The 25,375-nt window shown below is 40.8% G+C and overlaps 1 protein-coding gene across 1 annotated transcript; it reads left to right on the forward strand.

Moving 5' to 3' along the window:
* Positions 1 to 24,914, forward strand: LOC110291376 (bile acid receptor-like). Its single transcript, XM_021158497.2, has 11 exons — positions 1 to 54; positions 6,042 to 6,164; positions 10,918 to 11,280; positions 13,342 to 13,482; positions 16,002 to 16,144; positions 16,234 to 16,338; positions 16,479 to 16,578; positions 17,718 to 17,831; positions 19,084 to 19,206; positions 19,874 to 19,987; positions 24,238 to 24,914. Exons 2-11 carry the CDS (start codon positions 6,101 to 6,103, stop codon positions 24,483 to 24,485), a joined length of 1,515 nt encoding a protein of 504 aa, XP_021014156.1. The 5' UTR covers positions 1 to 54; positions 6,042 to 6,100; the 3' UTR covers positions 24,486 to 24,914.
* Positions 24,915 to 25,375: the final 461 nt, after the last annotated feature.

Raw genomic sequence — 25,375 nt, forward strand, 5'->3', positions numbered from 1 at the left:
TTTCTCTTCTCATTCCGTGAGGAGGAGGGCGGACTGCAGGAACACTACCCAATTGTGAGTACTTGTTTTCTCTAGAATAAGACAATTTAAAAATCTTCTGCTCTCTGAATTAAATACGTGTGTTAATTTTATTGTTGCTTTGGGTGTATACTAAACTGTACAGTGTTATTAAAAAGACATTTTTGAGGGCTTTAACCTCTACCACCACAAGTTCTTATTTTGCAAAAATGAGTGAGCTGATTGTTATTTAGAGGTAAACCCTGAAAACCACTTTCCTTAAAAATAAGAAATTGTGTGGACTGCAGAAGATTATAAAGTAATTTCATTCTTGCCGATAGAGGCTCAGAGGGATTTTGGAGTGTAGTTGAACTCAGTTGACAATTGACCTGTTAATGTGATTCATCCAGGGATGATGCTCACTGTTTCACTTGCTGAGTGAAACCTGTTTTTAAATCATGAGCTTACTGATACTGTGCTTTGTCATGAGAGGCAAGAGTATAAGTAGATCCAACACACCATGAAACTTATGCCGTATCTGACACGTCTGTTGAGACTGTTATGATGATATAAAGACTAGACTAGGGGAATACACACAAATTGTGTTCCTGAAATATAGAATGCATTAATTTTTTTTGATTGTTATAATTTTTTAATTTTTTATTAGGTATTTTCCTCATTTACATTTCCAATGCTATCCTAAAAGTCCCCCATACCCTCCCCCCACTCATTTTTAATATTAGCATGTTTTCTCTTTTGCTATCATTATTCATCCATAAAATTTATTTGAGAGAAAATGAATCAAATCCCTTTATTTTTTAAAACTACACGCACAACCTTATGGCCCTTTTTGCATGAAATATCTAGCCTAGATGAATCTGTTGAAAAGGGAGGAGACATGATGACAGGTGTTTGGGAAAGGAGGTGAGGTGTGACCCCTGCTGGATTTGAGGGCTGAAGGCATCAGGGGCTCTGGAGTTGTGTGGTGATGACAGTTGTATTAGATGTGAATATTTTGAATTCTATAGTTAAGGTTGAGTTTCATGAGTTAATTATATGTCAATAAGAGCTGGCGAGATCGCTCAGCGGTTAAGAGCACTGACTCCTCTTCCAAAGGTCCTGAGTTCAAATCCCAGCAACCACATGGTAGCTCACAACCACCCATAATGAGATCTGACACCCTTTTCTGGTGTGTCTGAAGTCAGCGACAGTGTACTTATATATATATAATAATAAATAAATCTTAAAAAATTTATATATCAATAAATTACTATCAAAACTATAGGTTAATAGTCCACGTTGGAAAGAGCCTTCTATATTCTAAAGTAAACTCTCATAGAGGAGTTAATAAACCTTATTTTCTGTTCAAAGACATTCTCCTGATTTTCTCTGACTAGGGTAAATTTTGACTGGGAACCTTGGCTCAAAGGTGCATAAGCATGAAAAGTCTTATTTTTTTACTTTTTTATTTTTACAATTTTTGCATCAGAGAATAACTTTGCCGTGTAAACCATTTTCTGTAGTGATATGTTATTTTTTTAGAAGTACTATGGAAATGAAAACATTTTTCTTCTGAAGCAATCGACTCCATTTATTCAGCATTCAGGTGATACACGCTAGAAGAGCAGATCTCAACAGTGTGAACCTCACTGTGCCATCTAGTTTTCCAGAGTCAGGGTTTCTTCTTCCTGTTAAAACTCTATACAGACAAAAATCTTTGAAACCAATTTTTTTGGTTAAGGAGAAGGAAATGCAAAAGCATTTGTACAATTAAACATATTTTTAGCAGAATACCTATCAGTGACAATTTTTGAAAAGTACACTTTTTAGTAAGTTATAGACATTAAAGGAAAAGCAGATTTTGTCCATATCAAGTTGTTCATCTTGATAAAAGGTCCTGTTTTAGCTAAGCTATTTTGTTTTAAATCAATATTTACACTAGGAAAGATAACAAGACAGAGTCCTTCCAGATCCACAGGGCCCTTGCTCTCTAGCAGGGCAGAAATTTTCTCATGCCTCTAGTTTACTGGAAATCTATTTGAGTGTTTTAAACATTATGTTATGTTATGTTTGTTTGTTTGTTTGTTTATGTTTGTAAGTGTGTGTGCGTGTGCAGACGCATGTGGCATGAAGTGTGTGAGGAGGGTAGAACACAACCCTGGGGTGGTGGTTTTCTCTTTGCATCATGCGGTGTCAGGCATCAGGCCATCACTCTCCAGGGCAAGTGTCTTCACACAAAGCTGTGTCTCGTTAACATTACAGCATGTTTTAAAATTCATTTTATTCATATTTTATTTTGCTATATATGTACCATACTCCTATTAAATATTTTAAGAACTTTGTTATAAAACCTTGTAAATCAAAAACATTGCAGCATCAACCCCCCCAAAAGACCTCAAACACCCCCCCCCAATTGCAGCAAAATTAAATATGAAAGGTCTGGAACTCTGTGAAAAATTTGGGGTAGAAAATGATGCAAGTGCCAGGTGTGGTGGCACACGCCTTTACTCCCAGCACTCAGGAGGCAAAGAGGCGGATCTCTGAGAGTTCAAGGCCAGCCTGGTCTGCAAAAAATGAGTTCCAGGACAGCCAGTGTGGTTACATAGAAGAAAACCTGTCTGGAAAAACAAAACCAAAAACCAAATCAAAACAAAACAAGAAAAAAAAAAAAGGGATGCAAGTATTCCTGTGAGCACATAAAACGGGAACAGATCTGATGTAGCCAGTACTTACGGCTTTTTTTTTTTTTTTTTTTTTTTCAGCTTTAAAGCCAATGTTAGCAGAATTTAGTTTTTAGAACACCGCTACTTGTAGCATGAACCCTGACACTGGCACTATTATAAATCTTTATGTGTGGTCAGACAGTCACCATTTTTCCTCAGTATAGTCTGCCAAGGGAAACGTCATATGACAATACATTTACCCAGAGGCATTGCTCCTGCTTCACTCAGTTCATAGCACTAGAGACTGTGGCTGTACCAGCAGAGACTGGGAGGCTCGTGGGCTTTTAAAGGAGCAGGACACGACTTCCGGACCTCTCACTATGGGACTCATCTTCAGAGAGGGAGAAATCTTGGTTATGGAGCTCATAGAAGTAACACACAGCTGGAGAGATGGCTTGGCGGTAAAGAGCACGGACTGCTCTTCCAGGGGTCCTGAGTTCAATTCCCAGAAATAACATGGTGGCTCACAACCATTTGCAGTGGGATCTGATGCCCTCTTCTGGTGTGTCTGAAGACAGCTGCAGTGTACTCATATAAATAAATAAGTTTTAAAAAAATTTCAGGGGGGCTGGTGAGATGGCTCAGTTGGTAAGAGCACCCGACTGCTCTTCCGAAGGTCCAGAGTTCAAATCCCACCAACCACATGGTGGCTCACAACCATCCGTAACGAGATCTGACTCCCTCTTCTGGAGTGTCTGAAGACAGCTACAGTGTACTTACATATAATCAATAAATAAATCTTTTCTTTTTTTCTTTTTTTTTTTTTTTGGTTTTTCGAGACAGGGTTTCTCTGTGTAGTCGTGGCTGTCCTGGAACTCACTCTGTAGCCCAGGCTGGCCTCGAACTCAGAAATCCGCCTGCCTCTGCCTCCCAAGTGCTGGGATTAAAGGCGTGCGCCACCACGCCCGGCCAATAAATAAATCTTAAAAAAAATTCTTTAAAAAAAAAAAGATATATTTAAAAAAATTTCAGATACTCAGATGTGTGTCATCTGTATGCATTTTTGAGATGATTTAAAAATCCTGTTTTTTCTGGACATGGTGGCACAACAAAGACAACCTGGGTTATATAAAACTTTATCTAAAAAACAAAACAAAACAAACAAATAAACCAAAGAAAATAACTATCTACACTCCCGTAAAGCAACAAACCCATCTTTTTCTTTTGGGATAGTATTTAGCATTTTTCTTCCTTTTTGATTCATGCTCTCTGTGTATCCCAGGCTGGCCTCAAACTCATGAGCCTCCTGCCTCAGTTTCCTGAGGACTGCAGCACTGAGCTAGCCCCTTATCTTCTATTGGAGAGGAGAAAGCTACAAACTTGGATGGCCTGGTCGTCTCCCTCATCCAAATGATTCCCAGCCTTGGAACTGTGCTATTTAAAGACATATCCTTCTTGGAATTCCTTCCCAGGAAATAACAAAAACATGCAAATGCCCTCTAAGGAATAGTTTTAGATTGTGATAATTTTTCCTCATAACTTCCACTTTTTTTGTATCTTTTTATTCAAAGTAAAACTGATGAACTTGGCTAACACTGATGCTTTTTGTGCACGAGTGTCCTTGTCAGCATGTATGTAGGCTCCCCATGTGTGCCTGGCGTTTGTGGAGGCCAGAGGAAGGCACCGGATCCCCTGGGACTGGAGTTACTCATGGTTGTACATCACCATGAGAGTGCTAGGAACTGGATTTGCACTCTCTGCAAGAGCAGTGAGTGCTCTAAACCCCTGAGCCTTCTCTCCAGTCCAACATTGATGCTTTAATATTTACCAAAAGTGTTTACAAAGGACTTAGATGATTAGAAAATGCCATGAAAGTTATTGTTTCTCACTCTCTAACTTCCTCTGTATTTGTAAAAAAAAAAAAAGTCTAGAATCTTTAAATTTCACCTTAATTTAGAACATGGAGATCTGAAAACCATTAGAATAATTTAAAAAATTTGTTTATTTTGAGACAAGTTCTCATTATGTCTCCCCAGCTGGCCCTTCTTCTTCTTCTTCTTCTTCTTCTTCTTCTTCTTCTTCTTCTTCTTCTTCTTCTTCTTCTTCTTCTTCTTCTTCTTCTTCTTCTTCTTCTTCCTGCTCCTTCTTCTTTGATTTATTTATTTATTTTATGTATATGAGTACACTATAGCTGTACAGATGTTTGTGAGCCACCATGTGGTTGCTGGGATTCGAACTCAGGACCTTTGGAAGAACAGTTGGTACTCTTAATCACTGAGCCATCTCTCCAGCCCTAGACTATCTCTTCATACTCAGAGATTCACCTGTCCCTTACCTCCTCAATGCTGGGTTTAAAGGCATTTGTTTGTATGCCTACCTGAGTTACAACTCTCTCTCTCTTCTCTCCTCCTTTTCTCCCCCTCTCCCTTTCTGTCTGTGAGCAAGCTTGTGTGTGTGTGTGTGTGTGTGTGTGTGTGCGTGCATGCATGCCAGAAGAGGGTGTTGGATTGCCTGGACTGGTGTTGCAGGGAGTTGTAAGCTTGAAACCCATCTCTGTCCTATAGGAGAGCAGCAAGTCTCTGAACTGCACAGCCATCTCTCCAGTCCCCTAGAGCAACAGTTTTGGGGACTCAGTTACTGTTAGGAGCTGTGCTGTTTCTCAGACACCAACAGCTTTGCTAGGAGAGTGTCCGTGCTACAGCTAAGGTTCAGAAAGGTGTAATAAGTTACCCAAAAGTAAGTGGTGAACTGATGTTTGAGTTCTAACTTCAAATTCGGTATGCCTCTAATGGTTATTGCCAAAAACCAATTAAAGGCTGAGCAATAAGAAATTGGCAAAATTAAATAACTTGGTGCTTGAAAACATGAGAAGCTTATTGATTATAATGGAAATATAAGTCTCATCTATAAATTCTGCAAATTTCACTTTTTTCTAAAAAATTGCTAATATGTGTGTGTGTGCACATGTGATGTATGTGGGTGTGTGTGCATGTGTGGAACACAGGTGGAGGGCTGATGACAGCCTTGTGGCATTGGTTCTCTCCTCCCACCTTTTTGCAGGTCCTGGGAACTGAACTCAGGTTGCCAGGCTTCTGCTGCAAGCTTCTGTACCCCAGGAGTCATCTAGCCAGCTTAAAATTTTCATAAAAAAAAAAAAAAGCCATCGTAACTTTTTGTTGTTTTTTGGCACAGTATCTTGCTATGTAACTCAGGCTGGTTTTGACCTTACTGTGTAGTCCTGGTTGTTTACAGTGACACTCTCCTTGCCTCAGTCTCTACGGTGCTGCAATCACATGCATGTGCCTCCATGCCTGGCTTTACACTGTAATGTAATAAAGTCATAACTAGTCTGATAACATAAGTTACAATCCTTCCCCTTAGGTTTTGTTCTGAAAGTGTTTAGCATTGCTAAAGGAAACAACTAGAAGCTGGACCAGAGAATGGCAAATACCTATGTTGCTACGTCTGATGGGTACTACCTCGCTGAACCCACACAGTATTATGGTATGTAATAAAAATAAAATATTTTCTTTGTGTGTATGTGTGTGTCTGGAGAGATGGCTCTGCACTTAAGAACACTGGCTGCTCTTCCAGAAGATTAGAGTTCAATTCCCAGCACCCACATGTTTGCCCATAACCAGCTGCAATTCCACTTCTGGAGACTCTAATACCTTTCTCTGGCCTCCTCTAGTGCCAGGCACACAAGAAGTACACAGACATATATTAATGAAAAATTCACACACACACACACACACACACACACACACACACACACACACACACACACACACTAAGTCTAAAAAATACTGTATTCCGTTAAAAGAAGAATTAACTCACAAAAATTGAAGTTAGTTTTAAGGACAGATGGAGGCAAGCTTTTATGTCAAATTGTACATGAAACTTACAGTACTTATGGTTGATAGATTTTTTTTGAAGATTTATTAATGGTGTGTGTGTGTGTGTGTGTTTGCAGCTCAGGTTCCCATGGAAGTCAGAGGCATTGGATTTGCTTGGAGCTGGAGTTTGTGAGCTGCAATGTGGGTGCTAGGAATTGAATCCCGGTCCTCTGTAAGAGCAGAATATATTTTCTTCTTCTTTTATGCATTACGTCGTGACCAGAGTTTTCCTCCCCTTCCCCCCGACCCCCAGTCTCTCCCCCTACGTCTCCTCTCCTCCAGATTCACCCCTTTTGCCTCCCATCAGAAAAGAGCAGGCTTCCCAGGGACATCAACTGAACGTGGCATAAGGAGCTAAGAAAAGACTAGGTGCGCATACCATCACATCCAAGCTGGACTAAGCAACTCAGTAGGAAGAAAGGGGTCCCACAAGCAGGCAAAAGGGCCAGAGACTTCCCTCCCGCTGCCACCACACACAGTTAGGAACCCCACAAGAATACATAGAACTCAGTTGTAAAAGCTGAGCCTTAGCCAGGCAGTGGTGGTGCACGCTTTAATCCCAGCGTTTGGGAGGCAGAGGCAGGAGGATTTCTGAGTTGAGGCCAGCAAACAGAGAAACCCTGTCTCGAAGGGGGGAGGCAGGGGGGGGGGAACCTGAGCCTCCTCTCCAACACTTGAAAAAATTGATAAGATTTGTTTACTTATTTTTCTATTTTATGTGTATATCTGTGTGTGACTTTGTGAGTCTCTATGTACCACGGGAGTGCTTGGGAAGGTGAGAAGCTGGGGTTACAGGCAGTTGTGAGTCACCCTGTGGATGCTGGGAATTGAGCCCTGAGCTCTTGGCAAGGGCTGCAAGGGCTCTTAGTTACTACTGGGCTATCTCCTCAGGCCCCAGCTATGCTTGAAATGTTAATATTAATATAAATCCCATAAAGCAGAAAGAAATGGAAAAAAAAGAATGCAGGTAGCACTAGAAATTTCTACACAAACACTATAGCAATGCTATAGATGTAATCTTACACACAATTATCAAAGGAACTTAAACTCTCATTCCATGGAGTAAGAAAGATTTGCTTTGGACAGTCAGCCAGTAAGGGCCCTTTTCTTTTTTAAAAAATAGGTAACTGTTTTACTGATTTTCCCCCTGGTTGGTTTGTGGTGCTGGGGATTGAGCCTAGGATCTTGGCATGTTCTGCGAACACTTTACTAGAGAACTATCATCCCAGAAACATTTTTCTTGTATCAAGCTATTTCATCGTATCCAGCCCTGCACTAGGGTCGGATGCTATCGGGCTGTAAATGACTTGTGGGGATGATTTTTACTGTTCTGGATGGATGGCGGGATGTTGAAGATCATTTTAAATCTAATTATCTGATAGCTCAGCTCCAGGAAAAATACAACTCTTACCAACTACAGACACAGCATAACCAAGGACTGCTTGGTTCTTTCGGAGCTAGTATTTTGATTTAAGACCAGTAGTTTTCCTGAAAACAGGGAGTAAATTAGCTCTCAGAATTTCTGATGATCATGACCATCATTTATCCTGTGCGGTCTTATGGTTTATATGTGCTTTACATTTTTATTTATTTACATTTTTTACTCTACCAGGCTTTGTATGATAGACTACTTGATGCTTGAGATACTGGGAATTCTCTTTCTGCCTCCCATCTCATTGTAGGAATGATAAGATTAGAAATGTGTACCAATGCATCAGGCTCTGGGTGGCCTCTGGGTATAGAACCAACATGTGATCAGCTTGTGTGGTTAATGCTTTTATGGGCTGAGCCACTTTGAGGACCCTAGGCTATGCTTTTAAAATTTTGTATGTATGTGTCCCAAGAACACACACACACACACACACACACACACACACACACACACACACACACACGAATGATCTAGCATGCAATATAAATTGCAGCATACTCATGCTGCACTATAAGTATAGAGGTCAGAGGATAACCTGGGGCATCATTCTCACTTTCCATATGGCTTGAGATAGTCTCTGGTGATTGCCCTTCTGTGTGCACCTCTCATCTTGCTGAAGTCATGCAATGTACATTCAGGTCAGATGTATGTGGGTTCTGAGACCCAACTCAGGGCTTTATGCTTGAGCCCACTGAACCCAGCCACCTTAATACATGTTTTTAGCTATCATATTTCATTTAAATCTTATAGTAATTCTTCAAGGTTGAGAAGTTGATCTATATATACACAATAAGTTGAAAAAGAAGCTAGTAACACCGGGATACAAAAGTTAAAAGAGAGAGCTAAAATGCTTTTGACCAAGCCCGCTCCTTAAGGCACAGGTTCTCCAGCGCAGGAGTGAGGATTAAAAAGAAAAAGGACAGTTAGACAACGTTGTAGCGTGACCCCAGTCAATTCTGAGACTGAAGGCAAATTTAATTTTCCCAGTCCACTTTTATACCATTTTAATTACGTCAAGTATTAAGGATGAGCAGTACAATAAGGAACTATCAAGGCAGTGGGCAAAGTCCTGTGATTTCTCCTGTGACAGTTGTTTAAAAGGGCTTATCATAATGACTGAAATACTTGAGTCCACTTCCTTGTCCAAGCCCAAAATCTTGCCTGAAGCCTACTTCTTTTGTTGCACCCTAAGATTAAAATTCCTGCCTTACCCTACTTCTCTATTATAGCTTAAAGTTAGATTCTTGCCGAAACTTACTTCCTTATTATGCCCTAATGTCAGATTCCTGCCTGGGCTTATGTTCCTGTCATGGCCAATGTCAGACTCCTGCCAAGCGGCACCCAAAAAGCTCTCCACACGCTTTAAAGAAGTCCGACAAAAGGCTGTTTGCTCTTGTTTTGTTTTATTTAAAATGTGTGTTTTTTTTTTCCTTTTGGGGTAAGTTAAGTTGTTAATTTATATTGTTTATAGCCCGGCTGTACTTTATAGCTATAACTGTTAAGGTTAGAGACAGGCGTGCCTCAGTCGGTGCCTGGAGTTGGATTGTTCTTCAGATAAAAGGTTTATCAGAGCTGGCTTCAAGGTGGGGTCGGAAACAAATTCAGCAGGCTTAGGGAGCAAAAAGGACATCCTATTATTATTATTTTTTAATAAAAAACATTTTTTGGAGACAAGGTCTTATTGAGTAAGGATGTTCTTTTAAGGTGCCTTACTGTGAAATTGAGAGAGGCAGCTCTTGTGTCCCCAGGAAGTGGGTCTTAAGTTGACATTACCAAATTAGGCCAAGAGGCACTGTTCTATGTAGCATGAAATATTAAAAAATGCAATCCATGCTATCTCTGGCAAGGCACTGGCTAGCCTTGTTCTTATCTCATGGAGACTCTCTGACCAGGAGCTCCAAAATCTCCCCACCCAGCTTGCTAAATTCCCAAGGCAGGTGTCTGCCATTCCAGCCCCACACTTCCAAATTCCTGTGGCTGCCTGGGGTGCCACACCATTGTACCTTTTGTCTGGAACTCAGTCAAGTTGCTGTGTGAAGGAAAACACCACACAATCTTGGTTTAGAATCAAAAGGCAACACAATCATTGGGCACAGCAACTAACATTCTTATTAGATCCAATAGGCTTACTATTGTAAGCCATTCTAAGTTAAATCCTGAAGCAGAGGTCTCCACTACCTACATTTTTTGCTCCATCATCCTTCCAGTCCAAAAGCCTTTCTCCTCCCACTGCCGTCCCTCCACCGACCCAGAAGTCCAGCCTACCCGCCCAGTGATTGGTTTTCTTTGCAGTCTTTATTCATCAGAAGGGTCACATGAAGTGCATGATTCACTCCTTTTTCCAGGCAACCCCTCTTGGAGAAGCAGAATTATCATCAAAATACAAACAGCGTCATGGCTATGCACAACAGTTCTATGTGGGTTGGGCTGGACAGGTGTTTGGAAAGTCCAAAGAACGTTCTGGATAAGAATAATGGGCCTAGTTAAAACCCAACTAAAGGGTTGTGGCTGTGGTCAGCCTGCCTCTGGGCTTGTGTGGGATGCTGAAAGCATTCTTACCATGCCCGAAGCCTTTTCGGCTGTGTTGTGGCAACAACCTCATGTATAAGGTAGGGGAAAACTCAATTAAAAATCTGGGAGTTAGTCAGTTTCCCTTAAGGAGAGAGACTAGGTTGGTGCATGCACTGCTAGCAACTAGTGCCCTTTCTTCTTGCTCCTGACCCACCTCGGCACACCTTTGGGGTCATTGCATTTATTAGGTATTGTAGTTCCATTTACTGTGTTCCTATTGTGCTGGACAGCAAGCCCTGAGATGGAGTAGATGTGCTGAACTAACTTTCTGTTGAGTATAAAACATTTTGAGGTTTAAAACAATTGTGAACTTTTTTGACCTTTTATGATTTGTTCTTTTTTATGCTAATAAAACCAGATATTTTGCCAGAACAATTCCATTATCAGCTGTGTGATACGGATTTCCAAGAACCACCCTATTGTCAATATTCCACTGCTCAGTTTCCTCCAGCGTTACAGTCCCCATCTTTACAAAGCCATTTCAACACACATGGCTTGGATCCACAGCACAGTGGAGGCGGTTGGTGTGGACTCGACGCTCGAGAATCTAGTCAGTCCACTTATGTGGTTGTTCATGATGATGAAGATGAATTCCCTGGGGCACAAAGGTGCAGACCAACTTGTTCTTTACGCTGGAAGGGACAAGATGAGCTCTGCATGGTCTGCGGTGACAAGGCATCAGGATATCACTACAATGCACTTACCTGTGAGGGCTGCAAAGGTAAGGGTAAGGCGCAACCAAACAGACAGTGCTGCGCACGCGTGCACGTGTGTGTATGTGTGTGTGTGTGTGTGTGTGCACGTGCGTGTGCAATCGTTATAAAACATGAGAAACAAAACCAGGGAAAAGTATGTCTAAAGGGATCAAGTGATCCAAGATAGGAGAATAAAATGTTAAGTTTAAGGTTAGTTTCTTTTTTTTCTCCTTTCCTTTCCTTTCCTTTCCTTTCCTTTCCTTTCCTTTCCTTTCCTTTCCTTTCCTTTCCTTTCCTTTCCTTTCCTTTCCTTTCCTTTCCTTTCCTTTCCTTTCCTTTCCTTTCCTTTCCTCTTTCCTTCTTTCCTTCTTTCCTTCTTTCCTTCTTTCCTTCTTTCCTTCTTTCCTTCTTTCCTTCTTTCCTTCTTTCCTTCTTTCCTTCCTTCTTTCCTTCTTTCTTTCTTTCTTTCTTTCTTTCTTTCTTTCTTTCTTTCTTTCTTTCTTTCTTTCTTTCTTTCTTTCTTTCTTTCTTTCTTTCTTTCTTTCTCGCATCCCTGGCTGTCCTGGAACTCACTGTATAGACCAGGCTGTCCTTGAACTCTCAGAGATCCACCTGCCTTTGTATCCTTACTGCTCTTACTGCTGACATTAAGAGCATTCACTACCAGGTCTTTCTCTTCATTTTTGATGAAGACGTTCACACTTTACTTTAAACTCCATACATATGAGCAAACGTTTTCCCTATTTCTAGAAGAATTTGATGCTGGAACAAAACATGACAATGTAAAGATCTGTAAACCATGACACCTTTTTATGTGGTTGATAAAATTTCTACACTTGGAGAAAATTTGAGATAAATGACTTCTATGATTCTAAGCCAATAGATTTTTAAAAAGTGTTTCGTATAGAAAGAGAACAAGCTGAAAGTCGGGAAGTGAGGGCCAGTGTTTGCAATGATATTTGTAAAGAGTGGAAGCCTCTCTGATAATAACAGTTCTGAAACAGTCTAGCACTCCAGAAGTGGATAAGCATCGGAATGGGAATGCAGGCCAGTGGTAGAGCACTTAGCACCTACTTTTGGATTTGATCCTAGCACCCTCTGAAACAAAACAAAACAACCCAAACAACAGAAAACAGTTTCGTCAGTGTAACACAAATGAACGTGCTTGTTTGGGTAAAATTTTACCTGTAAATCTTACATCTCAACACTGGCAAAGAATAGCCAAAGGATATGAGGTAACACAGTCCTGAGGAGAGTGGTTAGGTGGGGATGGCCTGCTCTTGACGGTGACAGGTTACTGTTAAAACTGAACTGAAGAACCCGGCACAGTTTTGAAAACCTGAGCTGACTTTTTCTTCCTTCATTGAATTGAAATGGCGAAACTCCATCTCTCAAGTGTCCCCTGGAAGAGAGTAAGTGGTAGGGCTTTGGGACAACTCATAGGAGGAGGGAGAGCAGGAAATGGCAGGGATTACTGTGTAATAAGGTTTGAAGGAGGAAAAGGGATGGGAAGCTGGCAAGTGCTCAGAAAGGGAGAGGGATCATCTGCTGGGGGAGGGAGGGAGGGAGGGAGGGAGGGAGGGAGGGAGGGAGGGAGGGAGGGAGGGAGGGAGGGAGGGAGGGACCACCTTGGTGAGCTGCAACTCAGACTGTGAGGGTTTAGAAAAGAGAGGCTTTTCTGAGATTTTTCTTTATTTTAGGTGACCATGTATTCTCTCAAAAGAAACTTGAGGAACACATTGTGGGATCTTGGTATTTTGTATAATGCAGTTAAAAAAAATTCTTATAGGTAATTTACCTATAGTAGGGTAGAAAGTTGTCTTAATGTGATAAAGATACTCCGTTCAATCTCCAGACATTATAAAGAAAGACCCAGGTTCAGGATGCCAACTGGATTATACCAACTGGAAAGAATTCGCTAACTTTCCAGATAAATGTATATTTAAAAAAATGTCGGGAAGAAAAAATAACCTATTTAATTGAAATACTCTAGTTAGCTTGATTACTTTCTATAAAGGTAAAATGTTAATAAAAATGAGAAGTAACTAAACATATCCATGTTAAACTTTGACGATCTTTGTTGTTAGGCTTTTTCCGGCGTAGCATTACCAAGAATGCAGTGTATTCTTGCAAGAATGGTGGTCACTGTGAAATGGACATGTACATGCGCAGAAAATGCCAAGAGTGCAGACTGAAGAAGTGTAAGGCGGTGGGGATGTTGGCAGAATGTAAGTGCCAGTGTGTTCATGGCTTGCTTTTCTGAGGGGATTTAACTTTTCCCAGCCTTACCTTCCTGACAGGGAGGACATGATAGTGGTGGTGGTTTTTCCCAGGGCGAGGATCGCTCATTGCACTAGGGATGTGATTTCCACAAATGTGGGAAACTCAGGTGCGTAACTTGTGTTAGTGAAGGACTGTATTCACACTCCCCTCTATATAATAAAAATAAATTTAAAAATAATAAAAAATAAAAATTTTTCCAACCTTCTTGAGAACATAAAGCATTCTTCAAGAGTTATTTTGAACATGGCTGTATTCCCGTGAATATGCACACCACACACATAGGTACAGTAATTGCTCCACGTGGATAGCCCATTATCAATTTAAGTAGTGATTCCCATAAATGTTGCCCTGTCCTCTCTTGCTCTAATTTTGAAATCAGTCATAGTTTCATCTTTAATCAGATGTTCTCTGAGAACTGGAGAGTTCAGCACATTAGGAGAGGGAGGACACAATCATTTCAACTCAGTTCCCGAGCCTCCCAGGCCCTCTTCTGACCTCTGCAGGCACGAATGCTGTGTGCATACACACATGCAAGCAAAACACTTACACACATAAAATAAAAATCTCCATAGTGATTTTAAAAAGGTATTGTATGTTTCTGTTAACTTAACCTAAAAGTAGATACTGCCTTGAAAAGTGCAAAGTCAAAGTTAGTAGTTCCCAAAAAGAAAGAAAGGGGAGGAGAAAGAAGAGAAAAGGAGGTCTTCCCTTTCTGAGAAGGGGCTCTCAGAGTCCTAACACACTACAGTCTTAGGACAATTGACGGGTAAATGGATCTCTGGACCCCTGACATCCTCATATGTAAAGCCCACTAATAGTCTCATGAGTGTCAGGACTCATCTCTGAATTTCAACACATTAGCATATGAGCAGTGGGAGATACAACTCAGTCCAAAGAAACTTTTGAAAGAGTTGTCTTTTATTTTCTTCATTAATTTAATTTGTATTCAGGATCTCACTATGTAGCTGACCTGGAACTTGCTATGTACGCCAGGCTGGCATCAAACTCAGAGATCCCCCTGCCTCTGCCCTCCAATTTCTGGCTCAAAAGTTGTCTTTTAACCTGTGGCAGGCAATGTATGTGAAAGGGAAGTTGGAGTCCTCTGAGGGACTCTATGCATAAAATGAGTCATCCTACACTTTAACTTAAAGAAATTCTGGCAAGGTGAAGCTCGGGAGAATTGGCGAGCACAGTCACGGTGACTGGAGAGCATAAGCTGGTCCACACCCTGCCACCTTTGCTTGGATCTGCACACTACATTCACCTTTCAGTTGTCCTAATACTGCCATGTGTTAGTGCTCTGACGGCTCCTCCTTCTCTTCCTTCCCTCTTTCTCCTCTCCCTTTCCTCCTTTCTTTTCCTCTTCCTCCTCTTCTTCCTCCTTTTCCTCTTCTTTCTCCTCTTGTGGTTTTCCTTCTTGTGGTCCTGGGGGTTGAGTTCAGGTTTCTCACATCCTAGGCAATCTACCACTAAGCTACACCCATAGACTCCTTTCCTACTAAAAAACACTGAAGACGGGGTTTATCTGAGTTACCATGGCTGGTATTCAACGTGAGATCATCTTGTAACAGTGTCTTAAGTAGCTGGGGTTACAGGTGTTTACTACCATGTTCAATACTCAATATGCTTAAAATGGCTTTATTTTTCTGTGTATTCTGTTCTCTGACAAATAATAAAATAATATAGAGGGGTTTTAAGGTTTTTGTTTATACTTCAGCTCCTCATTAGTTTTTTATTTTATAGGTGTGTGTTTTAAAATACTTATGAAAATGACAGGTATATTAATACTCGGGTACTTTTAGTAGCTGCTAAAAGTACTTAGAGTTGTCCAGTCCAGTCCAGTCCAGTCCAGTCCAGTCCAGTCCAGTCCAGTCCATACACTACGGCTCACAACCAGCTATAGTCCCACTTCAAGGGGCTATGACCCCTCCGGGCTCTGTGGGCACCTGCACTCACCTGTGCATTCCCCCATACAGATTCATGCAAGTAATTATAAAATATTTAGAAACAAACAAAAACAACCCTCAAATAAATATTATTTGCCCTTGAAAAAGAATTAAATGCTTTGTCTGACATAGGAAAAATTGACTTAGCTTGTTTTTAAAAATCCTAAGATAGCCTTTTTTAACTTTATTAATAAAACCAGTGATAAGTCATAGATAATGTAATTCTACTGTTCTAGCAAATGACTCTTTCACTTCCAAGATGCAACTAATGTGTACATTTCTTATGTAAAAATCTAAACATAATTTGGAAATGAAAAATTAATTCTTAATCTTTGTTATAACTATTTTTAAGCAGACAAGGTGTCTATGAAGGGAAAAGCAGTCTAGGAAATTTAATAGATGCAGACATGCACAAGAGATGTCTACGACTATTTACTCACTGAAGACCATTTTAATCAAACCCTACAGCGTTGTTTTCCGAGCCAAAAGTGCTTAGTGTGAATTCTGTAATGTTGCAGGTTTGCTCACAGAGATCCAGTGTAAGTCAAAGAGACTTCGCAAGAACTTCAAGCACGGGCCTGCCCTGTACCCGGCCATTCAAGTGGAAGATGAAGGAGCAGACACCAAACACGTGTCATCCACCACCAGATCTGGGAAAGGGGCAAGACGTTTACTCCATATAGTCTCTTGTTTCTTTATGAACAGTGTGTAACAAGCACACATTACAGGTGCCCCTCTATTTCCTTATAGGTTCAGGACAACATGACTCTAACTCAAGAGGAACATCGGCTTCTGAATACCATAGTGACTGCTCACCAAAAATCCATGATTCCCTTGGGAGAAACAAGCACACTTGTATGTATCCATTGCTGGCAAGAAATAACTTGTAATGAATGTTATTAGGAAATGATAGCAAGAACAGTAAAAAAGAAACACCTTAGTAATTATCAGAAAGGCATACTATGGATCATTTATATATTTTGTTTATGGACCAGCTGCAGGAGGGTTCCAACCCTGAACTAAGTTTTCTGAGACTCTCAGAGGTATCAGTCCTGCACATACAAGGGCTAATGAAGTTTACCAAGGGACTCCCAGGTAAAATTCTGTTTCATTATTTTTTTAGGATTTATTTATTTTTATGTTTATGTGTTATGCATGTTTTGATTGCAATTATATATTCATATCATGTACACAACATATTGTGGAGGCCAGAAGAGAGTGTTTGGTCCCCTAGAAATGGAGTTTCCTACCGATGGCTGTGAATTACCATGTGGGCGCTGGAGCCAGAGTCTCTGCCAGAGCAAGAAATGCTCTTAACTGCTGACCTGTCTTTCTAGCCCCCAATTTTTTTTAAAGATTATTTATTTATTTTATGTATCTGAGTACACTGTAGCTGTACAGATGGTTGTGAGCCTTCATGTGGTTGTTGAGAATTGAATTTTTAGGACCTCTGCTCACTCTGGTAGGCCCCGCTCTTTCTGGCCTAAAGATTTTATAAGTACACTGTAGCTGTCTTCAGGTGCACCAGAAGAGGGCGTTAGATCTCGTTACGGATGGTTGTGAGCCACCATGTGGTTGCTGGGATTTGAACTCAGGACTTTTTAGGAAGAGTAGTCAGTGCTTTTACCCGCTGAGCCATCTCGCCAGCCCCAAATTTTCTTTTTTAAAGGGATAGTATATCAAACAGAAATTTCTAGTTGTGGTACTAGATCAGAGGCAGAGCACCTGTCTAATGTGTGTGAAGCCCTGGGTTTTCTAGTAATGTTGCTTCTAACTAAAAAAAAAAAAAAAAAAAAAAATGTTTACTTATCTTTGTCAATTAATCAGATGAGTGACAATCTAAATATTTACAAAAATTATTATAATGATGTGGGCTTTCTTAGATGAAACAAGAAACAAAGAAGGTTTCCTCTATATACTAAACAAGTTACAGTTTGACCAAAACTTATATATAACTCAGCTTTATTATATGTTTAAAGGTACAGAAACTTTATAAAATTACATTCTTCAAGGCTAATGCAGCTATGTTGATTTGTCTTTGCTGTAAGAAGGTGTAACCTAGTTCTGATAAAAGTGCCCCAAAATAGAAAAAAAAATTTTATTCAGATTTGAATTTATATACTATTGTTATTCCCCAGAAGCACTTAGGGTTAATAAGTAAATATTTTTAAACATTTAATTTATGAACATTCTGTTTTGATTATCTGTTTCTTTATGCTTTATTTTTTTTAAAGGATTTGAAAATTTAACCACTGAGGATCAGGCTGCATTACAGAAGGAGTCAAAAACTGAAGTGATGTTCCTTCATGTAGCCCAGCTTTATGGTGGGAAAGACTCAACCTCTGGAAGTAAAAAGAAAAACAGAATTTTATTCAACTTCAAGTTCACACAGACAGACAGACAGACAGACAGACACACACACACACACACACACACACGCACACACTTTTAAACACTGTTTTTTGGAAATAGACTCTCATGTAACCCAGGCTATGTAGAACTCAGTATGTAGCTAAGGAGGATCTTAAACCCCTGCTGTGTCTGTTCTCACCTGCCAACCATCAGCCTAGAGCCTCTATGCCTGGCTTCTGTGGTGCTGGGGACAGGAGCCAGGGTCTGTGCTTAGTAAGCCAGAACTCCACTGAAACATGGCCAACTTAGAGGGCTCAGTTCCCTAAAGAGACTGGACTGTCCTTCCCCTAGCAGCTGCCAACAGCTTCTCAGCTGTGGGTGGGGCTTCTGTGGGTGGGGCTTCTGTGCTCCTTAGACAGGCTCTTCCAATGAGGAGGACTTTTATGGGTGATCAAACATAAAGGCGCTGGTGATTCTAAGATACAAAGGAGCTCTGGGGAGGGCCGCATGCTTGCTTTGAAACTCATAACCACGCGCTACTGTTTGTGGAACATCTCTTTACTGGGGTGAAACCCTATTAGGTTAGTGTTGAACCAAGTATGCAGGACCTCACTTCAATAAAAAAAAAAAAAGCAAGTATTTTTAAAAAAATCAATAAACCATTTGAATAGAGCAGGAAAGCCATCATTGTTTAGTGTGTGAATGCAAGAGTCCAATCTGTAAAGTTGTTGGTTGAGAACATGGGAAGAGGCAATAGGACAAAATCAAAACCAAAAGCCAACAATGCTAGCTGCCTTCACTAGCTGTACTCGTCACAGTGCATAGCCTTTTAAGATATCCTTATTTATTGGTTGTTCTCTTCATACACTAGACCAGAAGGCTCTAAAGGGAGGCCCTTGATGACCTGGTCCATGATTGCTTGAGTAGTGTTTGCTTACAAGTCTCCACAGCCTCTGGTGCACTGAGTGGTTCGTGGAGGGTGTGTGTGTTTAAGAAAGCCATTCTTAGTTTCTATTTCATTATAGTACCATGCAAAACTCATTTTGGAGGGTCTTCTGTATAATCTTTTTTACAAAATATGAACTAATATCTGCTTTGTGTTCCAGTAACAAAAATGAGAATGATATCATTTTAGGAGATTTTTCCCCCCACGTAATAGTTATGCTGGATGCTGAAAAGATCCTGAATTTACTATTTATATAATGATTAAGAAAGACTATCAACATTTGTGTTTTTCTCTTTTGCTAGGTACTATGAGACCAGCAATGCCCTCGGCTGGGACACTAGAGGTGCATAATCCTAGCGGTGATGAAAGTGTTCATTCTCCAGAAAACCTTCTCAAGGAAGGCTACCCTTCTGCTCCTCTAACTGGTAACACTGTGCAGTAGGAAGCATCACCTTGGGTGGACGGGCTTCCTTTTCTCCCCTTTTCATTGCACTACAAAGAGAAGGCCATGGGCTTTCTCACAGCTCACAGGCGTCTCTGTGGTGGTGAAAGCATTTATAGACACAGCCAATACAGTTGTTAGTGTTGGCAGGTCATCAGTGAGAATTCTATTTGTAACCGTTTTCTTACTTTGGCTTCATCGTGGCAATTCTTTCCCTATTTAACTGCGAAGCCATTTGAGGCCTCTGAATTATTCTTAGGATGATGATGTAATATACAGCCAACATCCCAGTATCAACCACTTTTATGGGTAGAAGGGTAAGCCTTACTGTAGATAATAGAGATACATGGAAAGTGGCTTTTGCAGGCTAAAGGCTTTCAGTCCCACAGACCCCTCCTTGGTGGTGACAACCTCTCTTTGTTCTGGTCCTTTTCAGTAGCACACCTAATGTACCCACTCTTGAGGTTCAGGCCTGGGCTTCAAGGGCACAACAAAGGGGATTGTCTGTGGCAGTCATCACATCGGTAGCCATCTTGAGCCCCACTCTCTTTTCAATTTTCTTACACCGTTTGAGAGAAGAAAAGACAATCACAATGTGTTTGCGTCTGTGCTCCATTCTGATGAAAATTCACTTATATTAATCTTTTCAGATATTACTAAAGAATTTATTGCCTCACTGTCTTACTTCTACAGAAGAATGAGTGAACTTCACGTAACGGATACTGAATATGCTCTGCTTACGGCAACAACAGTGCTTTTCTCAGGTACAGACTGAGAAGTTAAGGCTCAGAGTGACCTCTGGATAGGGAATCACTAAGTTCTTTTTATCGAACTATGAACTGAAGTGGAATGTACTGATCTCATCCCATCATGCTTTGCTCTCTATGTGCATTCCTTTAAGCTCACCACTGGGTTACATCTTTCTTGCATCTTAAAGAAATGCTTTCTTGCCCTCATAGCCCCTCAGATATACGCTCCCAGTCCCTGATAGAGAGAGGGTCTCAGGGAGTTAGCTATATTCTAGTTTCCACCTTACTCCTGCTCACTCCTGAGTCCACCACAGTCACATTTCACTCCACCCTTTCCAGTCCACTACAACCTGTCAGGATCTTCAGGACATGGTATCACTGACTCAACTGGTCAATGCTCTGTCTTCGTCTTACTTGTCCCACTGGTGTATTTTGTAAAGAGTATCATAAGCATCTGAAAGAAAATAAGGGGACATGTTGTTTCCTGTGAGCCCTTCCGTGGAATTTTGAAGCACGGTGAAGATGTCTGGTGTGTTAGGAGAATTTCTCATGCTTTTTTATGTCAGTTCATAGTCTTCTTAACCTGCGTTACAAACCGGACCCAGGTTGAAGTGAGCCACTTAGCATGGGTAACCCATTGCTCAAGCCAGCGACGTCTTCCTAGGGGACCACTGTCCTGTGTCCTTCACTGATTCGGCCGTGTTTGTGTTCTTTTATATTCTAACTTGCTGTGATATCAGGGTTTGTGAATGTTCACTAGGTATGTGCATCTGAAGTTGAATCACATAGGCTCCAGAGCAGCTCCATTATATTGTCCACTTTTATTATGCTTTATTCCAAGAAGTTTTGGAACCAACTGTGTGTGACAAACAGGATAAAGGATGTAGAAGGCTGGAGGGACAGCAGTGTTGGCTGTCATCTGAATCTGAATATTTGGAAAATCAGCTCAGACTATTACCTAGGGACAGTTCACTCTGGTTGGACCATAAAAGTCTTCTTTCTTTCAGTTCAGTGTAGGGAATTAAGCTACAGATTCTGGATGGTGCAGTACCTTAGAGCCCTGGTGTGCTGGCTGTGTGAGGCTTTCCCCATCTCTCAGGAGTGGGACTGATAACGCCTGTGGCCATCATCCTTTATCCTTCTTGGTGGGTTTTTTAAAACAAGGACTGCGTCATGCTCTCTACATTTAAGAATTTCAATGGGGCCATGGGCTCCCCTAGATTATAAAGTTCTCACGAAGATATGTTCATCACATCCCTTCAGCTGATCTTTGGTTTTGCAGGGCTAATATTTGATTCCTAACAACTTACCTTTTCATAATCTTGGCATTTCTACTTACTGTTTAGGTGGAAAGGAGTAAGTTCTCCTTGTAGACTGCAGTCCACCTAACAACTTGCCTCCAGCCTTGTTAACAGTACCACAAGCAGAGCTAAAATCATGCAAAGAATTGCAGAAGCATGGCAGTCTCAGGAAGTTTCCACTCCAAAAAGAAAAACCCCACCCACTCACTAACTCACATAGGTGATTTGTTTCCTTTTGTTGGACATTTACAATTCTATCTATTTATCAATCTATCTATCTATCTATCTATCTATCTATCTATCTATCTATCTATCTATCCATCCATCCATCCATCTATCCATCCATCCACTGTGTGTGTACATGTCATGCTTGTGGAGGTCAGAGGACAACCTATGGGAGTTGTTTCTCTCTTTTCACCATGTGTGTTCTGGGGTTCAGGTAGCCAGCCTGGGTGATAGCATCTTTCCTGCTGGGCTGTCCCACTAGCGGCTTTGTTGTTTCACTGCATCTCTGGAACATCACCCTCTGAATTTCTCTGTTCATTGGCTATTCTTTCTGTGTCTTCTTTTTTTTTTTTTTTTTTTTTGGTTTTTTGAGACAGGGTTTCTCTGTATAGCTCTGGCTGGCCTAGAACTCAGAAATCCGCCTGCCTCTGCCTCCCGAGTGCTGGGATTAAAGGCGTGCACCACCACGCCCGGCTTTTCTGTGCCTTCTTTATTCTGTCATCTCCGTCTCTCACAATGACAAATATTTAAGTTGTCCTAAGACCCAGTTTTCTTTTAAATTATTTCATGATTTTATGCACACGTTTCGCCTGCATCTATGCACCATGGTGTGCCTCACACTGCTGAGTTCAGAAGATATCAGGTCCCTTGGGACTTGGCTTACGGAGGTTGTGACAAGGCCCAGTTTTCCTTCCTGTTTCCATCCTAACTCTTGGCATTAAAGGCCTGTGTGGATTTGATACTCCCAGACGTATCTGTGTGTGTGTGTTCCCCCAGAATGTATTAAATAGCCTCCTCAAGATTTCCATGTAACCATCAAGCAGGTATATCAAATTTAAAATGCCCAAAGCTGGACTCTTGATACCTTTATACCTTAGCTTTTGGTATTCCTTCCCCATCTGGACCAAACCATAGATTCGTCTTCCAAATTGCATGTGCAACTGTTTTTAAATCCTTAGTTTCTTTTCTTTCTTTTATATTCATATCACAAATGCACCAATTCTGTTGATTGAACCCTAAGATATACCCAGCACTTAACCACTTCCTACCGTGTATAACTTGGGCAGCGTAGTTAAATCCACTTTTCTAACTGGATTTTCTGACTCTATGCTTTATAGACTCTCTTTGTATTAGTACACAGAGGGGTTCCCTGGAAATATAAGTCAGATGATGATATTCCTCTGGAACTGTAGATGGCTTCTGTCTTAGTCAGGGTTTCTATTCCTGCACAAACATCATGACCAAGAAGCAAGTTGGGGAGGAAAGGGTTTATTCAGCTTACAATTCCATACTGCTGTTTATCACCAAGGAAATCAGGACTGGAACTCAAACAGGTCAGGAAGCAGGAGCTGATGCAGAAGCCATGGAGGGATGTTCTTTACTGGCTTGCTTCCCCTGGCTTGCTCAGCCTGCTCTCTTATAGAACCAAGATTACCAGCCCAGAGATGGCCCCATTCACAAGGGGCCTTTCCCCCTTGATCACTAATTGAGAAAATGCCTTACAGTTGTATCTCATGGAGGCATTTCCTCAACTGAAGCTCCTTTCTCTGTGACAACTCCAGCTGTGTCAAGTTGACACAAAAGTAGCCTGTACAGCTTCCTAGTTTGCATAGAGTAAAACCAAATGTCCTTCTATTGGTCTAGTCTGTCTTGCTCCTTTTTCATCTTCGCCCATCCACATTGCTTTGACACAGATGTCCCTTGAGATCACAGGCTCCTGCTACAGGCTCTACCATTTTTGATGCATCTTTCCTTGGACGCCCACATGATGCCATCTTACACTGTTTTGCCATTTTATCTATTTGTTTTTTTCTTTTACCTTTTTGGGTTTGGGTTAAATGTTGTTGTATCCCTGATTAATCTTTGCAAATAGCTACCATCCCTCCACCCAAGAGTCTTATTTATTTCCCTGTTTACTTTTCTTTATGGCATATCATTATTTTGTTTTTGCTTCTTTAAAAAAACCTTTTTCATTCATTGATAAAAACATTTACTTTCAATGATGTGTATGTCTCCTTTGTCTATATGTGTACCCCTTGTGTGCAGTGAGTCCACAAGAAGGTGTCATATCCCCTGGAACTGGAGTTACAGATGGCTGTGAGCCACCATGTGGGTGTGGAAATCAAACCCCAGTACTTGGGAAGAGCAGCCAGTGCTCTTAACTGTTGATAGGTCTTTCCAGACTGTTTTTACTCTTGAAGATGTGTGTGAGTCTCTCCCTCTCCACTTCTTCCATATTAAGAATATAAGAACAATAAAGGGACACAATTTTGCCTGTGAGTTTCATTGTGATATAGCAAAATGACTGGATGAATGAAGGCTGTCTAAGCCTTCAGAACTTCCTGGTTAGCTCATCTCTTACGTAGGAACCCAAGAAGTCTCACGCTTTACCTCTGTTGACTGTAGAGAGGTTACTTACTACTATTTTAAAGTTTCAGGCAAGCCTTCATGGCTGTTATATCCCCAACCTTACTCATCGATCCCTTTCTTCCCATGTAACTCCCTACATTTCAGGGAGCTAATCTGAAAAATGTGATAAAAATAGAATGTAGCTCAATAGAATATAGTGAAGATTAAGTAAAGTCATGAACAAAGAGAATTTAGTTAGAAAACCTAATGTGTATTAGGGTTCTTCAAGTACTTATGATTTTATAACTCTATTAATAACTCATTGTTTTAAGTGCATTCATTATTTCCACCACTTTGAATCATTATTAAGATAAATATGATGTTTTTCAGATCGTCCATGCCTTAAAAATAAGCAGCATATAGAAAACCTACAAGAACCAGTCCTGCAACTTTTGTTTAAGTTTTCAAAAATGTACCATCCAGAAGACCCACAGCATTTCGCCCACCTCATAGGGAGGCTTACTGAACTGAGAACTCTGAGTCACAGCCACTCCGAAATCCTTCGCATGTGGAAAACAAAGGACCCCAGGTTGGTGATGTTATTCTCTGAGAAATGGGATCTGCACTCATTTTCCTGAAAATTTACAGTGGTGAGGCTTGCCTTAAAATTTCAAAATCAAAATTGGATGAATGATTTGAAAAAATGTGAACAAAATCATTGAGTTATCACACATCACCTTAAAATGGAGATCCAAAAGGCTCATCAGGGTTTGTGGAAATTTCAACTCTTAGAAGATGAACACTCCAGGATTCATCTCAAGATTGGATGCAAAGAAAAAAAAAATGGAGCCATGTGGTGGCATAGGCTCTGTACTTGAGAGACAGAGACAAGAGGACCCCATGTTTAAGGCAGTTCTGGGCTATGTAGCGAGACCTCATCTCAGAAGAAAAAAGAGAAGAACTAATGGCCATCGTTTTGTCTCCAATCCTCACCTAAAGAAACTATTTTTTGTTTGTTTGTTTAGCTGAAACACATAATGTATAAATGTGAACACGGGTAGGTTATGGTTAGGATAAGGCAGTTTGTATGCCTCACTGACTAAGGACACATGAATAGTGTAGCAGCTAATGCTTAGAACTGCTTCTTCATGAAAGAGGAACAAGCCTTTTCAAATTGTATCTGCTTTATATTTTAAATAAGGATGTGCTAATTGTACAGAATGGTAGTTTCATTATGGGAATTTCATATGTATATATTAGATATTTCTGGCATATTTGCCACCCACCCTGTGATGCCCACACTGCCGATGCCCTTCTCATCCCCCTAACATTTCCCTTCCTCTGCCGTGCCCTAAAACACCAGATTCACACGCGCAAGAAAACAGTTTTTTAAACAATTTTTTATTAGATATTTTCTTCATTTACAATTCAAATGCTATCCCAAAAGTCCCTTATACCCTCCCCTCACCCTGCTCTCCAACCCACCCACTTCTGCTTCCTGGCCCTGGTATTCCCCTGTTTGGGGGTA

Source organism: Mus caroli, unplaced genomic scaffold (genome assembly GCF_978045245.1).
Source record: "Mus caroli unplaced genomic scaffold, Mus_caroli_1 scaffold_3, whole genome shotgun sequence".
NCBI classification, from domain to species: domain Eukaryota; kingdom Metazoa; phylum Chordata; class Mammalia; order Rodentia; family Muridae; genus Mus; species Mus caroli.

Excerpts from the sequence above, each read along its gene's own strand:
- LOC110291376 (XM_021158497.2), top strand. The coding sequence starts at position 6,101 with ATGGCAAATACCTATGTTGCTACGTCTGATGGGTACTACCTCGCTGAA. Across the intron at positions 13,483-16,001 it reads GGTGGGGATGTTGGCAGAAT|GTTTGCTCACAGAGATCCAG; the intron begins GTAAGTGCCAGT and ends GTAATGTTGCAG. Across the intron at positions 19,988-24,237 it reads AACAACAGTGCTTTTCTCAG|ATCGTCCATGCCTTAAAAAT; the intron begins GTACAGACTGAG and ends GATGTTTTTCAG.